Source organism: Tarenaya hassleriana, unplaced genomic scaffold (assembly GCF_000463585.1).
Source record: "Tarenaya hassleriana unplaced genomic scaffold, ASM46358v1 Cleome7, whole genome shotgun sequence".
NCBI lineage: Eukaryota > Viridiplantae > Streptophyta > Magnoliopsida > Brassicales > Cleomaceae > Tarenaya > Tarenaya hassleriana.
Window position 1 is genome coordinate 1764946 of NW_010969548.1, and position 16092 is coordinate 1781037.

The 16092-nt window shown below is 37.3% G+C and overlaps 5 protein-coding genes across 5 annotated transcripts in view; 2 read left to right on the plus strand and 3 right to left on the minus strand.

Annotated features, from left to right (window-relative positions):
- LOC104800742 (internal alternative NAD(P)H-ubiquinone oxidoreductase A1, mitochondrial) overlaps positions 1–202 on the minus strand; it is a 3268-nt gene extending 3066 nt beyond the window's left edge. The window contains exon 1 of the mRNA XM_010523649.1: positions 11–202. Coding sequence (XP_010521951.1) covers positions 11–202 — 192 coding nt within the window. The remainder of the gene's footprint in view (positions 1–10) is intronic.
- Positions 203–995: 793 nt separating this feature from the next.
- Positions 996–2704, minus strand: LOC104800743 (protein PSY3). The gene is made up of 2 exons (XM_019200942.1): positions 2587–2704; positions 996–1282 (listed from the first exon to the last, which is right to left on the minus strand). The coding sequence occupies exons 1-2, from the start codon at positions 2702–2704 to the stop codon at positions 1155–1157; spliced, it is 246 nt and encodes an 81-aa protein (XP_019056487.1). The 3' UTR covers positions 996–1154.
- Positions 2705–4349: 1645 nt separating this feature from the next.
- On the minus strand, positions 4350–6155 carry LOC104800744 (PHD finger-like domain-containing protein 5B). The gene is made up of 2 exons (XM_010523651.1): positions 6048–6155; positions 4350–5080 (listed from the first exon to the last, which is right to left on the minus strand). Exon 2 carries the CDS (start codon positions 5023–5025, stop codon positions 4693–4695), a length of 333 nt encoding a protein of 110 aa, XP_010521953.1. The 5' UTR covers positions 5026–5080; positions 6048–6155; the 3' UTR covers positions 4350–4692.
- A 562-nt stretch (positions 6156–6717) lies between these two features.
- LOC104800745 (protein trichome birefringence-like 45) lies at positions 6718–10837 on the plus strand. The gene is made up of 5 exons (XM_010523652.2): positions 6718–7136; positions 7429–7600; positions 7977–8158; positions 8280–8438; positions 10319–10837. The coding sequence occupies exons 1-5, from the start codon at positions 6814–6816 to the stop codon at positions 10671–10673; spliced, it is 1191 nt and encodes a 396-aa protein (XP_010521954.1). The 5' UTR covers positions 6718–6813; the 3' UTR covers positions 10674–10837.
- Positions 10838–12860: 2023 nt separating this feature from the next.
- On the plus strand, positions 12861–14995 carry LOC104800746 (probable protein phosphatase 2C 25). The gene is made up of 4 exons (XM_010523653.1): positions 12861–13520; positions 13700–14047; positions 14228–14407; positions 14522–14995. Exons 1-4 carry the CDS (start codon positions 13035–13037, stop codon positions 14675–14677), a joined length of 1170 nt encoding a protein of 389 aa, XP_010521955.1. The 5' UTR covers positions 12861–13034; the 3' UTR covers positions 14678–14995.
- Positions 14996–16092: the final 1097 nt, after the last annotated feature.

Below are 16092 nucleotides of genomic sequence, written 5' to 3' on the forward strand. Positions count from 1 at the left end.
GGGGGCCTTTCTCCGCCGTCGACTGAGTCCGAGTCTCGCGATGAACGGTGTCGATCTCTTGCTGCTGCTGCTGCTGCTGGTGCAGAGCGGTGCTGAAGCGGGTCGAGAGAGTGAGGATGGACCCGGGGCTTCGGAAACCGGGTCGGGTCGGGGAGGAGCTGGCTGTGGAGGCGATGCGTACGATGTTTTTGATCCAAGACATGATTAGGGGGTGTCGTTCCGAGATTTGGGTGAAGAAAAAGCTGCTATGGAAGATGATAAGAAGAATCCCTCTCTCACGTGATTCTTCACCGAGGAATTTTTATCGCCCTAAATTTTTGGAATGATTCTCGACGGCGACCAGCCGCCTCTGATGAAGGATTATACTGCTCCTACGTGCCAGATTCTGTAACGCCACGTGGCATTTAGTGGAATTTGTGACTCGGTACGATTTGTCAATGAAATATTCTCTGATTCTCTTATTCGGTATGTATCTCCAAGGAATTGTAATATCTTGAAGAAATGATTTCCCCCAAAATATTCTAAACTTTGTTTATGAAATTCAAAGCTATAAGATTTGTCCTTGGAATTAGTTTAAAAAATTCACAGTGTTCATACGTGTATGGTATATACTTATATGTATATACCACAGCATAATTCTTTCTAATATTTAAAAAAAAACTTTGACAGAAGCCGTACGACGTGATGCGCAAGGAACGGATGGGGGCATGGGCATGGCATGCATGAATAATTATTATTTCTATTTTTATTTTGCAAGATGGAGGTAAATAATTAAAATAGGTGCTTTTTCAATTTTCCTTTTTTTAATCCACTGATAAAAATGTGTGGGTTTTAGACTAAAACCCGAGAGGGTAATTTTATTGGGCCCAACCACATTTTGGGCTAAACAAGGCCCAATCTGTGCTTTAAATCCATAACCCAACCATAGTTTTTTTTTATCATCATCTTCGCGTTTCATTTCGGCTAATTATGTAGCGTTTCCATCAAAACAAAAATCCAAATTAAACACACATAGACATTAATATATTCTTTGTTTATTAATCTGATATTACAGATTTTTTTTGGTTTTTGTTTTTATTGCTCTACATAGATATATGATGTCAAGGACAAGAAACAAGTTCTTGAAATGATGAGGCATATATATACTGTATTTCTCACCCTCTCCGGCCGCCCCCGCCGCCGCGTCGACCGGGCGGGTCATGTCTGCCATTGGCCGACGGGTCGTCGTAGTCGTTGGTGCTCAGCAACAGCGACCTCCCTTTCACCATCCCCGCTTCATTTTCTGCCAATCCATTATATATATGAATATATAAGTACACCACAATATATATGAAACTATATATCGTACGTTTTTCATTTTAAAAACATACTATATCTTGAAAAAATCTAATTTAATATTGTCTAACCATGAATTTTATCTAACATGGGTTTTTGTTCGGACCTGAAATGTCAACGGTTTCGGTGTATATGAACGACATTGAACTTTGAATTAAATATTATTGAGCTTAGCTTATAGTTTCGTCGACGTCTTTCTTACATGATTTGTCTGTTTAAATATTAAAGAAATAGGTCATTGTGCTGAATCAGGAAATTAAAAAAGAGATATGACCGTGTGTAATTGTCATATTCATGAACTAGGGAAGACAACCTCGAGCTTTGCGTTCCATGTTGGGATATAAATAATTAAAGATGCAATGAATTATAAATATATGGAAAACATTTTAGAAATAATATTTTTAATATCTGATCCTTTATATGTATCTCCTTTTATTTGATAAAAATCTAATGAACGAGTACACAAGCCTATTAAACTACAAGTATTGGGAAAAAATGTAGATTTTTTTTTAAGATAATGAAAAAAAAAAGTTTTATAACTTGATTTTAAAAAAATTTAAAAAACGGTTGGACATTTAAAATTTTCTAATTAATCTTGGAAAAATATCCACAAAATATTAAAAGCAGAGTTTAAATATGAATCGAAAACCTGAACCACAGATTGAAAGGCTCAACGTGCCCGTGCACCGACTTCACGTATTAACTGATCATTCGATCCATGTGAATCTAATTTTTATATCTGTCCGAAAACATTATCTTTACCCTACCCAACCAATATATATAATCCATACATATGCATACAGATGTGTATATTTATACACATATTCGTCTATATATATATATATTGTGTTCTCCCAGCACTTTAAATATGATGTAATAAATTGATTTCTTTTAATAATTTTGTTGCACTCTGAGATTCGTATAGAGCAGATCTTCTCATTCTCAGTGTATCATTCAAAAGCATAAAATTAAGAGACTAAAGACATGAATCATGATCTTAGGGTTTTAACCAAAGCAAACCGTAAAAATATATAAGTAGATATATTTATACCATTAAAGAAAACGATATATAGGTGTTGAGATGAATATATAATCGCATAAATAAATAAATAAAAATATGGAGTATGCATGTAACTTTTGATAATTCTATTGCATTCTCGTATTTAGTTTCTATTTTGGAAAAAGCTTGTACGTAGAATTTGGAGAGGTAAAAAATATAAAAAACAAAAGGGAGGGTAAATATAGAAATACCAGAAAACGAAAGCGAGAGTCGAGCTGAAGAGACGATAGCAATTGCGAAGAAGATGCATATACACATCCGAATTGCCGCAGAAAACACCTGTTCGTTCGAATGATGCAATAAATACATTTGTGATTTTCGAAGCACATAATCAGAGATATTTACTCTCATAAATTATAAATAAAATCACACGAAATTCTGAAAACTCTGATTATTGGGATTGTTGGATCCCATTCGGACCACGTGTTTGATGTTCCGTGCTGTGATTGGGAGAATCTTCTTGGAAACTGTCGACCCTCTCTCTCTCTCTCTCTCTCTCTCTCTCTCTCTCTCTCTCTCTCTCTGTCTGATTTTGGGATTTTATGTCCCCTCTCTCTGTCTATTTATACACACCAAAAAGTCCTCACCCAAAATAAAATATACGTTATATAAATAAATGTGACAGGGATAAATATTTATAACATGAGGATATGATACTACACGACAAAGAGTTTACTCCTTTTTTTTTTTTTTGTGATGCAAATCATCATTTTCATTTAAAAGCTACACTTTTTTATTATTATCCCAAATTAAACCATATGCTTTCTGGTTTTGAAGGTTCTCTGCGCCTCTGTCGGCTGTCGGTATCGAAACTAATCACAAAAATATATAATATAGCTAATGATGATGTACGTACATGTAACATATATATACATATCCATCACAAAAACATATATATATATTTTTTTTGTTTTTCTTAACATCGGAAAATAGTGATTCGTTTAACGCTCCGTTTCTTGTGGTATTGTTCTTCGCTCGCATAATAGCATTATTAACATCGCCATAACCAGAAGTAATGATGGGGGTTGGTGTCACACTGTCACTTAATTCTCAAAACATAATATGTTTCGGATGTATTGGGCTTGACACGTGGCAGTTCTTCATTGGATGGTGGGGTTGACCGGCTGCGGACGCATCGTGGAATCCACACTGGAAGCACACGAGACGAGCAATGTCTGGCGTTCTCAAAGTCAACGGTTTTGCCCAAAAAGTTTTTTTTTTTTTTTGGGGACTTTTGGATGAAAAAGAAGTTCTAAAGTCGCCATCATGTGATTCATTATAAGGATTCGCATCAAATATCACATGGATTCGTGAAAAACGGAAACTCGTATGATTTATGGAGATTTTCCGACCGAGTTGCAGCTCAACGGCTGGGATTTATAACCGATTAGTAGTAGTTCCTATTATTCTATAAGCAGAAAATAATTATCGTGTGGATTATTTGGTGGTTCTTCTACGAACGATTACATAAACCATGCTTAACGAGAAAATAAGCATTATTACAAAACTATTAAAGATTTCATTTATTGATGTGCACTCATTAATCTAAGTTATATATAACAGTTAAGAGATGACAAAATCATCATTAAGATCTTAGATTCGATCCTATTGATAGAGAAAGATATAATTTCTGGATCAAAATCAAAATAATCTATATACAAAGAACGATCCCGATATAGACGGGTCCATAGAACCATCATGGTATTAAAAAAAAACACTCAAAGATATTTTGTGCCATTTCGTTTGAACATGGACAACCAAAAAAATAAGAAAAAAATTCCCAAAAAAAGCAAATTGGGAAACTTTATGCACCACGTAAATCGTGAAAGAAAAACCAAACTCTGCACCACCATGAACAGAGGAAAAAAATATATATATATATATCATTCAAAGTCAAAACACGTTGTCTGAGATTCTCCACAAAGGCGCCAAAGTCAGAGCCTGCAACACAATGTGACCTGATGCAAAGAAACACGATGAACAATAGAAGCAACACATCCAATCCAACACTTGAAATGCCACTTCTGTTTCACGCCAACCACATTTCACTGTCATGCACACACTAATACAACCACAGATATCACAACAGGTTCGTTCCATATATAAGTAAGACACGAGGAAAAAAGAAACAAACCCATCATCACCCTTTTTCTTCTGCAACCGTATTCCAATAGTTTGTAGAATAGATCAGATCTCTGAACTGGGTAAACAAAGGCACTAACCGACCGAGCATAAGATTAGTTTGCAGAACAGATCAGATTTCTTGCCCCGTGCAAGAACGAGAACAAGACCACCCGTCATCTTTTTTTGAACCCATATTTCTTACGTTCGTAGAACAGATCGGTTTTCGCACTCCCGAGGTTGACGATCTTCGGACAGCCGTCCCTGTCTTTCTCTTGTTGTGTACACTCTTTGCAGTAGTAAGCATCTGATATTCCCACTCCTCCACATATGACACACCGTCCCTGGAAGGACCCGTAGTTGCATTCGTCACAGATACGGACCAGAGTACACGGACGCACATAGGAATCACAAATCACGCATTTGCCATCACATTTCTCGCACAGTCGTCCAATTGCAATGCCAGGCTGCTTCCTGCACATGATCAGATCAGGGTGATGCTTGGCCATGGTCGCAACAATGTTCTTGGTCCTCTGTTATGGTTTCAGACCTGCAAAGATTGGTCTATCCGGCAAAAGGCAAACGAATTACTTCGCTTGATTAGTAATAGCCCCTACTCTCCTCCATGACTTGAAAAGAAAGGCGAGACAACCTGTCTGTATATGGATGTACAAACTAATCCAAAAAAATTTCAATAGGGAAAGCACGTCTCTAACTCATGCAACGAGATTACATGCACATTCACTATGAAACAACTATACTCGCATACACAACATGTCTCTAAGCAACTTAACTACTGAATTTTTCAGGCAACTGATTGTAACATCAAAACAACAAACAGTAGATTCCTGAGTTTATTTAAATCAGGATATATCAAACATATTTTTTTCTCATACTTATGTGAAAGCCCATCAAAGCCACAACTGTGTGGCACTTTCCAGAACAAAGCTGAAGGGACGCAGAGAGAAGAAGACATATAGTCATCGAAGGGACAAACAAACTGAAGAGCTAAACAGATGTAATTCAACAAGAAATAATAAGAAACTAATGCCACAGGATCTCGAAATTTTCAATTAGGTCATTTCTCATAGGAATTTCAACGAACACCTTGTAGGCACCACCACTTGCGGCCGAAATAAAAAAGAAAGCAAGTTTACGCCAACTTCAAGCTGATTCTCAACTCAGATGCAATAAAGCTAAAAATCCGAAATATACTTCTAAGGGAAATGAATAAACAGAGAGTGGAGGGAAAACAATGATCTGCCGAAACTTTAACCAGAGCCTACCCAGTTCAAATCTCATCGATCAATGATATACGAGTATCATGGCATCTATATCCCCCACACAAATTAACCCAGTGCAAGTTTTCCGAACCTGTGAAAAGCTAAATTCTCAACAATCAAAGACAGATGCAGAAAGGACATAAACCTCAAAACCCTAAGAATAAAGAACAACAGGAAACAGAGAACGAAAACCAAGAAGCAGGCAGTAAATTTTTGAAGCGAAATTCACAAGAAGAAGAAGATCTAACCTCAGCCGAAGAAGAAGACGCACGTTATTGACGAAGGGAGACGAGAGATTGAGCGTCAGGGTCGAACAAGAAAGACTGAGTAAAGAATTCGGGTCGGGTTCAAGGGAAATGACGAAGAATCCAGACAAGTCGGTCCATTTATTATGGGCTTTCTTACATGGGCCTTGAAATAAATGAGCAGTTTATTTGGTTATTCCTCCTGGGAAATTTTATAAATGGATAATGGCAGAGTGACGTGGCATTCAGCAGTTGAAAGAATATGGTCATATTCCATGCATGTTGGTGAGGCAAAGCAAAGAATATTTGTATATTTCGTCCAGGATCGAGAATCTCATTATAATATATATATATATATATATATATATACATGTTACAAATTAAATTATACTTTATCCTTGACAGATCCAATTATAAATCGAGAATGTGTGTGTATATATATGTTTTTTTTATATAGTTGCAGTTTCATTTCCTCGGGTTTTTAGTAAAAGTTAATAGTAAAATTAGATGCGAGAAATGTAAATTATCGGGCTTCGAGGACTGGGCAGTTAATGCAATATCTATCAATGATTCAATATCGTGAAAAAAAAATGGGTAAAAAAAGTACAGAAACACCTAATTATTGCGAAAAATTAATAGCCCCCGAAATTTTCCTTATAAAATAAATCGCATCCTCGTTAATAGGTTATACGCTCCATGCATAGCTTAGGCACTTACACGACAACACAACTTTCCTTTACTCTCTCTCTCTCTCTAAGCTTCTTCAACAATGGCGGCTCCTCCCTGTATAATCGTTCTCACCCTGTTTCTACTGCAACTCGCCACGTCAGCTTTGTCTCTCCCTCTCCTCCCCCACCACAACAACATCACCCGCCACAGCCACTTCGCTAAGAACCACCGACCGCGACCGCAGAACAGGAGCGGTTGCTCACTGTTCGAGGGAGCTTGGGTACGGGACGAGACGTACCCGCTTTACCGACCGTCGGATTGCGGCGGAGTGATCGACCGGGAGTTCGACTGCCAGACGTACGGACGGCCAGACTCCGACTACCTCAAGTTCCGGTGGCAACCCTTCTCCTGCCGCATTCCTAGGTACCCATTTTTTCCATAACTTCACCAACACCTTGATGATTAATGTCCCCTACAAATTAATTCTTAATTTTGGTAAATGCCAAAAAAAACACTCATTTAATGTAGAAGCAACTTGCGTAGAAAGAAATTGATATTCGATACTTGTTTTATCGAGTAACATTCAGATTTTATTCGTTTTGCAATGACGTGGCTCGTCTGTATATACTGCATGAGTTTATTCCAACCATCTGGGCACTGTAAAAAAAGTTTTTTTTTTGTTGTAATTTTTTCCCCGTAATTTGTCTTTCGGAAGGTTCAACGGGGTGAAGTTCTTGTCGGAGATGAGGGGCAAAACGGTAATGTTCGTTGGGGATTCGCTGGGGAGAAATCAATGGGAGTCGTTGATCTGCATGATCACTGCATCTGCACCGTCCATTCACACCCAGTTCATCAATAAAGATCCTCTCTCCACCTTCAAGTTCCTCGTAAGTAAACTATTCGTCGAAAATCCAATCAACTAACGAATGAATTTTTAAATTAATTAACAGCCGTTAGTAATTGGATTAAAAGTTATTCGGCTTCGCTTCACGTTGTTTGGACCGTGCTGTTGCTGTCCAACATGATGTCGGCTACGGCTTCTCTGCCTGGCCCACTGTTTTTATTCCGATTAAAAAGGACGAATTTTTCACCACACATCATCCATGTGTAACTAACTGCATTGACACTTTCAATATATATATGTATGTATGTATGTATGTATGTATGTATGTATGTATGTATGTATGTATGTATGTATGTATGTATGTATGTATGTATGTATGTATTGTTTTTAACGATATGCGGTACGTATGGTGAAATCAGGATTATGGCGTGAAGGTGTCGTTTTACAGAGCTCCGTATCTAGTGGACATAGAGGAGGAACAAGGGAGGAGAATCCTGAAACTGGACAAGATCTCCGGCTACGCCAGCGCCACGTGGCGCAGTGCTGACGTGCTGCTGTTCAACACTGGTCACTGGTGGATCCACAGAGGCTCGCTCCGAGGGTCAGTCGGTCAAGGTCCCTTTTCTCTGTTATAAATTATTTTCTGGGGTGGGGGGGCAATTTTGAACGTTTAAGAAACTATGGGGCGAAATGGAAGAAAAATGAAAATTGGGGGGGTGCAGATGGGACAAGATGGAGACAGGAGGGATATCCTACGGGGACATGGATAGGCTCGAAGCGTTGGGAAAAGGGCTGAGAACGTGGGCTGATTGGGCTCATCGCCACATCGACCCTACTCTCACTCGCCTCTTCTTCTTCTCCGTTTCGCCCACTCATTACAAGTAAGCCTCTCTCTCTCTCTCTCTCTCTCTCTCTCTCTCTCTCTCTCTCTCTCTCTCTCTCTCCATTTTATTTTTTAAAATAATTTATTTTCGTTGAGAGTATTTGAATTGAGTTATGAATCGTATATACTATAAAGGGTACTAGATTAGGTTATTAGTTCTATGCATGAGTAGACGTAGAAAAAATCGTCCGAAGTAGTGCATGCAAATGCACGTGCGTCACGAGATTTACATCGTTCATGTCAAAGTTGTGTCGTAACGCAATGTTCATTGAACACTTAAAATTATATTTAGGATATATCATAGATTATTTTTTAATAAATTATACATAGATTTGTGCGAAGTGGACTTTTCTTTGCACGTGTATGTTTTTTATATTTAAATGAAATCATTCATGGGGGACAATGGAATACGACAAAGTTCACAGAATCCTCGTCGTTTTAACGGAAAATTTTAAAAAGAATATATAATGAGACTTACTATACCATTTACTAGTGTAATTATCAAAGTTAACGGAAGAGGAAACAGAGCACTGTCCGTGAATTGGTGCATTAAATAGAGACGCCAAAGAAAAAGGTGGGTGCATTTAATTTAGGGCTTCATTGTGTTTTGGGTCATAAGAAATGCGACCTAGCTTGCACAAAGTTTGATATTGTACTATGTATATGTATACACGTATAACAAATATATGCAAATATATAAATTACAAATTTCATAATATGTATATAATTCTCTGCTTATCTCTATATGTGTGTGTGTGTGTGTGTATATATCACATTGACAACTATGGAACTTTTGTGTCCGAAGTGATATAAAGAGTAAACGTTCAAGGCGGTCCAAAAAATGAGCTGTCTGCCGCCCAAATTAAATGTAGTTTGCTTTCGCATAAAATTAAATAAATCATGCCACTTGCGACAGCAATTGGGTTGTCAATAAATAACGCCATGTGGATTATTGAGTCAATCAACCATCATAACATTTATTTTAGGGGTTTAATATATGATGGAGGCCCTATATATAATGATGTCACCCATGTTTTTTTTTTCTTTTTGTTATACAATCTTTGGTTCAGATACTTGAAAGTGACACACGCTAGAAGCAAAATAGGTTAACTCATGTGCTTTTAAAGGTATATAAATTAAGACCATTTTATCCATTGTTAGGGCTTTCACATATGGTAAAAAAAATTTACATGGGTGTAAAACGGATGGTCTAAGTCATATAAGGCCTTGAATGGTGGGAGTTTTTGGAGTTTTTAGAATCCAAAAACCAAAAAAAAAACATTCAAATTTTTACAAAATTATTTTTCCTAAAAACTTGGAAAGCCATTTTAGTGAAAAAATCAATGAAAAACCAAAAGTTACTTTTTTTTAGTTTTCAAATATTATAAAATCCAAAAGCCAAAAACCAAAAACTAAAAACCAAAATCCAAAAACTAAAACCAAAAACCCAAAATAAAAGTCATCTCCATTCAAAGCCTAAGTCCACACCGTCTCGAAAAATCCACAACGATTCAAAAAATATTTGGTTCTTTATGATTCGCTTTAGATTAGGAGACAAATGAACCGATTTACGAGTCAACTATTTAATTAAAGAAATACTATAATTTAAATTTTATTAATCCTATGTATAGTATATTATAATAGATTAACAATTTTAAAATAAGATAAAGAAAATGAGATTATAATAAAAATAGTAAATATTTAAAAATATTTAAAAATATTAAAATTTTAAAAATATATATTTTCTACATCGTTATCCAATTCTTGAACTTGGTTATATTTCTCATTAAAATATGGGTCGACTGCCGAGCCCTGATTCGTATGTTTTCAATGAGAAAATATATAACAATTATTGGGAAATTTATGTAAATAATGCAGCCCGAGCGAGTGGATGTCAAGGCAAAAGGCAGCGACGACGACAGCAGCGCCGGGAACAAAGAACTGCTATGGCGAAACGGTGCCGTTTAGCGGGGCAACGTACCCAGCAACTTCGTACTTGGACCAAAACAGAGTGATCGACCAAGTGATCCAACAGATGAAGCTCCCCGTGTTCTTGATGGACATTTCCATGCTCTCTGCTCTTCGTAAAGATGGCCATCCCTCCATCTACGGTGGAGATTTAAGCCCTTCCCAGCGGAAGAATCCTGATCGTTCATCCGATTGTAGCCACTGGTGCCTCCCTGGCCTCCCCGACACTTGGAATCAACTGTTCTACGCCGCTTTATTGTCTTGATTAAAAATAAACAAAATAAAGATTATATATTGCTGTACCAATTACAACGATTGATGATCACTTGTTTCGTTTTTTTAGATGTATGTATAATATAATGATGGATCAAGCATGTAACTGTGAACATAATTGTGTTATATAATTTGTGAGTAAAGATTTGAATATTACTCGTGTAATTAACGTGAGCATTTAGCATGAATAGTAACGCAACAATCATGACCTGTGTAGAATGTCTCTGGATGTATTATTCGAAGGAGACGCTGGAGAATACGTGGGCTTCTAATTATATGGGCTTCTGATTTTCGGCCCATACGTTAAGATTTTATCACTTCTTTCTCTCTCTTTTTCACCCTTGAAATTGTTTTTTGGGTTTCCTAAATTCTTATTTACAAGTTTCTGAACAAAAATAAATAAATAAATATAGTGATTTTTGTTTCCTTTTTTGTATTTACTGCAATATATTTGGAATTATTTGTTTTGGTAACCTGAGTTAAGAACGAGAGTAAACCATATGATTTGAAATAAGTGTTTTCTTTAAATTTGAGGTTCGGAACGGGATATAAATTTTGTTGTCTCCTTTCACCGGAATCTTTTGTATATCGGTTTATGATTGTCATATCGTTTTTTTTCATAAACATATTATTTATATATTACAAAATCACAAAATAAAAACAATGATAAAATTTATGAATACGTGGGCGGCGAAGTTACGAATTAGTCACATTCACATTGACGTAGACTTTTCAACGTGAGTTTTAAAGGGACGAACAAGTTTGCATGGTGCATGGTGGAGGTCATCACCCTATCTGTTGTTCATCGATTATAATTAGTATTTTTTTTAATTTAGTAAATATATAAATCTCTATCTCACATCAACGACCAAGTCAAATAACTACTAGCGGGGACTTAAAATCGCATCACATCTTCCGCCGGATAATTAGTGTTTTGAACACAATTAACAATTATTATTTGACTACCATTAAATTCAATCATTACCATAATCAAAGTTTAACATGACTTTGAAATGTTGAACAAACATTGGGTTCAAAATGAGGAATCTTGGTGTTTTTGGTCCTCTTATTAATAATAATTGCCCCTTGCCGATTTCAATATGATTGAACTGGTTATATTTGTTACGAATTGCAACTTTTTTTTTGTTGCAATTAGAAAATAATACAAGTGGTACGTAATAATAATTAGAATTTAACTACCTGGAATCAGACCAAATTGCTTGAAAACGTTACAAATTATTATTTTTATTTATTTATTTATTTATTTATTATTATTATTATTAAAAGCGGACAACGGTCACTGGAGATGAACAAGGCTCCATAACGGTAACTTGCGGAGAAGCTGCGTCGAGAGCGATCCAACCTTAAGACAACACATCACCTTATGGGCCCCACAACGGCCCCTTAAGATTCTACTATTTCTTTTTTTTTTTTTAAAGTCAACACACGTCTTCAACACTAGTACGTTACCATAAACAAAACAACAAAACGCACCGTATTGATTCCTCTTTCTTGCACTTGTTTCAAGTCCTCGCATTTTTGTTTTCTTTTAACTCGTTGGATCCTATATTTGCTGAAATTACTGTTATATCCTCGGAAATGGTCTCGAAGACTTTCTGCTGTTTTCTATTGAATTAGTTGTGTTCTTCTTTGCCATGCTCCTGCTTTTCTAGAACTGTTCTATAATAATAATATTATTCTCTTTTATTTTCTATTATGATAAATTTAGATCCATGAATATTTATTTTTCATATCCTGTAATTAATGTTGAGGAAGAAAAAAAAATAGGAAAATTGTAAATCAAAAATAATAAATGATATGGTAAGTTGCACATGATATCTTTTTAAATAATATTAATGGTGTTATCCAATAATATCTCAAAATTTCAAACCTTTTCCATCTTGTAAGAGTTTGTAACTTTGTATTGTTTATAAAATATTTTGTTTTCCAATAATCTGATAGTTCTATAATTGGGACAATCCGGAAAATACATGTTGCAATTTCTTTTAGATATTTGTTTTTCTTTTTATAGGGGATAAAGCCGTAAATAGCTCGAGGTGAGGGCTAAATCCGTCATTCAGAAAGTCAAGAATCACGTTTGAAAGAAGCAACAACGATGGGCCACTCGACGAACACGGAGTCCAGCCCCTTCGTATATATATCTCTTTGTCCCTCGTTCGTTCACCAAAAAAAAAAACAGAAAACAAACGGATCCAAAATAGAACAGATCAATCGATCCGGGAATCTCCAAACGAATCCAAGAAACCGGAAGAACATATCTTTTTTCTCGAGGAAAAATTTTCTGTAGGAGTTTCGGAGAGAGAGGGAGGGGGTGACAGAAACGGGCAAAACGATGTCGTGTTCGGTCGCCGTCTGCAACTCGCCGGTGTTCCCATCGCCGTCGTCGCTTTTCTGCAACAAAGCACCGATCATCTCTCCGGCGAACGAATCGCTTACATTGAACCTAACCCATCTCAAGTCCTCCACCGCATCTCCGTCGTCTCCCTCCGCCGCGGCTTCGCCGACTTCGCCGCTTCGTCTCCGCCTCCAGAAACCCCCGACCGGGTTCGGTCCGCCGCCTTCGGATTTCGGTTATGATCCGGGTCACGGATTGGGCGCCGGATATTCGCCGCCGGTTGGTGTTCATAAGAGGAAACGGCCGGCGAAGCTGGATATACCAATGGGTCTGGCAGGTTTCGCTCCGGCGACGCCGAGGGAGGAGAAGAGGGAGGTAGAGAGAGACGGTGATGGGTATTCGGTTTATTGCCGGAGAGGGAGGAGAGAAGCTATGGAGGATCGGTTCTCTGCCATCACCAGTGTTCACGGCGACCCCAAGCAGGTAACTTCATGTTTTCGTGTTATGATTGGATAAGAAATGATGCAAACTGGGTTCTTATGCGAAAAGTTTGATGCTTTGGTACGTCTGTATGTATGACCATATGGATCGGTTAGGAAATGTGAAACATGTAACTCTCTATCCATGTATATATAAACCCTTATATGATTGTGAAATTTCAGGCGATATTCGGAGTCTATGACGGCCATGGAGGAACCAAAGCGGCAGAATTCGCGGCCAAGAACTTGGATACGAACATTCTTGAGGAAGTAGTTGGCAGGAGATGCGAAATGGAGATCATGGCAGAGGCCGTGAGACGAGGGTACCTGACCACGGATGCCGAGTTTCTCAAGGAGAAAGAGGTTAGAGGCGGCTCGTGCTGTGTCACGGCTCTGGTCCGAGACGGGAATCTCGTGGTGGCCAATGCAGGCGACTGCCGAGCTGTTATGAGCATCGGAGGGGTAGCTCAGGCCCTGACTTCCGACCACCGGCCTTCCAGGCAAGATGAACGCGACAGGATCGAGAGCTCGGTGAGAATCTTCATTCTTGTCCGAAAATGCTGCTTTAATCTGTGTAAACAAACCTTATATGGTCACAACCCAATTGCACATGTTGTTTCCAATTGTGAAATCTAGCATCATATCCTAAGAAACATATGCAATAATCTACGATATTTGGGCTAAACTTTTGATGATATCGGTACGTTGCAGGGCGGATATGTCGATACGTTCCGAGGTGTGTGGAGAATCCAAGGATCTCTGGCTGTGTCGAGAGGGATCGGAGATATTCATCTCAAGCAATGGGTGATAGCTGAACCCGAGACCAAGATCCTCAGGATCGAACCCGAGCACGAGTTCTTGATCTTAGCATCCGATGGTTTATGGGACAAGGTACTTTACTAGACACGTACTTAGGAACAAAAAAGCACATATATTTTGGAACAGAACATAACATTTTCTTCTCCGTTCACTAATAATGTTTTTGTAATGAACGTGTGCTATCAGGTGAGTAACCAGGAAGCAATAGACATAGCTCGCCCTCTCTGTCTAGGAAGTGAGACGCCATTGTTGGCCTGTAAGAAGCTGGCCGAGCTCTCCGCTTCACGAGGCTCCTTCGACGACATCAGCGTAATGGTGATCCCTTTGCGGCGGTTCATCTGACGGCTAGATTTCGACGAGGATGAAATCAATCCTACGGTGTGAGTTCATCCTGGTACAATAGTTAGGAGAGAAGGGAGATCGGATCGGCCATAGAGCAGGAGGGAAAAATAACCTTTAGAAATCTGTTGAATTCTTTGATTCTTTGATTCTTTCTTTTTTAACTTAATTTATGTATTAACTGATTTATGGCAGCCGTAGTTTGTATGAAATTGAGCGTAGTATCATGACAACTAAATCTTATATTATATCATCGATTGCGGACAATAGATTATTTATGTACGAAATCAAGCTAATAAACTGTTTCTTTCGTGTTTTTTATGATTTCTGTTTTGATCACATCAACCATATTACATTATTGTAATTTTAAATATTTCGAATTTAAATTGTAAGTTCCAAATTATCTTATGCAAAAAAAAATGAAAATAGCAATAATTCGAGGGGGTTGTTGAGTGGGTAAATTGAAAGAGAAATTGTCGTATTCAAACGAGAGAAGAGAACCCACGCATGTGAAGTTTTAGTATGAAATTCAGAGTTTTTTGCTATGTAATTAATCATACGGAAAACTTCGTACGATTTTTTTTTTTGGTTGGGTGTCCATCAAGATTCGAACCTTGTTGATGTGAAGAGCAAGACGTGGCCAAATTGTGATCTAATGACAAAAAAAAAAACGTGTTGGGTGTTTTAGGTAATCAATATTTTAAGATTTAAAATTTTAATTTTATAAAAAAAAAATACTTATTTGAGATATAATAATAATAAGGGTAAAACCCCTAAAAAACTTTCAACTTGCAAAAATATATACAAATAAACTTTCAACTTGAAAAACTGTCATTCAATTCCCGAACTTGTAACTTGTCACTAAATAAACCCTCGAACTTGTAAATTATTGCTCTAATAAACCTTTGACCGGTTTGACCACAATTTCAAACGATCGGAAATCCACGTATTGACGGATTGATGATGTCACCTTATACACGTTATCAATTTTAATTTAAAAATTGACATCAGCAATCCGTCAATACGTAGATTTTCGATCGTTTGAAATTGTGGTCAAACCGGTCAAAAGTTTATTAGAGCAATAATTTACAAGTTCGAGATTTTATTCAGTGACAAGTTACAAGTTCGGGGATTGAATGACAGTTTTTCAAGTTGAAAGTTTATTTGTATATATTTTTGCAAGTTAAGGTTTTTTAGGGGTTTTACCCTAATAATAATAATAATAATAATAATAATAATAATAATAATAATAATAATCGTAAATTCGTAATTAACATGACAAGACGATAAGAACGAGGTGTTGGGGTGGTGTAGAGTCAAAATGCGGGTGGGGCACCGTGGAAAGAGACATGAAAACAAAAGAAAGCAGAAAAACGGCACGTGTTTTGCGTTCAACCCGCACAAACACGTTGACGGAC

What these genes read in the sequence shown, in the direction of transcription:
- LOC104800743 (XM_019200942.1), bottom strand. Translation starts at nt 2,704, where the DNA reads ATGTATTTATTGCATCATTCGAACGAACAGGTGTTTTCTGCGGCAATT. An exon ending in ACTCTCGCTTTCGTTTTCTG is followed by an intron (nt 1,283 to 2,586) that starts GTATTTCTATAT and finishes ATGGATTGGCAG; the next exon opens with AAAATGAAGCGGGGATGGTG.
- LOC104800744 (XM_010523651.1), bottom strand. Translation starts at nt 5,025, where the DNA reads ATGGCCAAGCATCACCCTGATCTGATCATGTGCAGGAAGCAGCCTGGC.
- LOC104800745 (XM_010523652.2), top strand. Translation starts at nt 6,814, where the DNA reads ATGGCGGCTCCTCCCTGTATAATCGTTCTCACCCTGTTTCTACTGCAA. An exon ending in TCTCCACCTTCAAGTTCCTC is followed by an intron (nt 7,601 to 7,976) that starts GTAAGTAAACTA and finishes TGGTGAAATCAG; the next exon opens with GATTATGGCGTGAAGGTGTC. An exon ending in GTTTCGCCCACTCATTACAA is followed by an intron (nt 8,439 to 10,318) that starts GTAAGCCTCTCT and finishes TAAATAATGCAG; the next exon opens with CCCGAGCGAGTGGATGTCAA.
- LOC104800746 (XM_010523653.1), top strand. Translation starts at nt 13,035, where the DNA reads ATGTCGTGTTCGGTCGCCGTCTGCAACTCGCCGGTGTTCCCATCGCCG. An exon ending in TTCACGGCGACCCCAAGCAG is followed by an intron (nt 13,521 to 13,699) that starts GTAACTTCATGT and finishes GTGAAATTTCAG; the next exon opens with GCGATATTCGGAGTCTATGA. An exon ending in GCGACAGGATCGAGAGCTCG is followed by an intron (nt 14,048 to 14,227) that starts GTGAGAATCTTC and finishes GGTACGTTGCAG; the next exon opens with GGCGGATATGTCGATACGTT.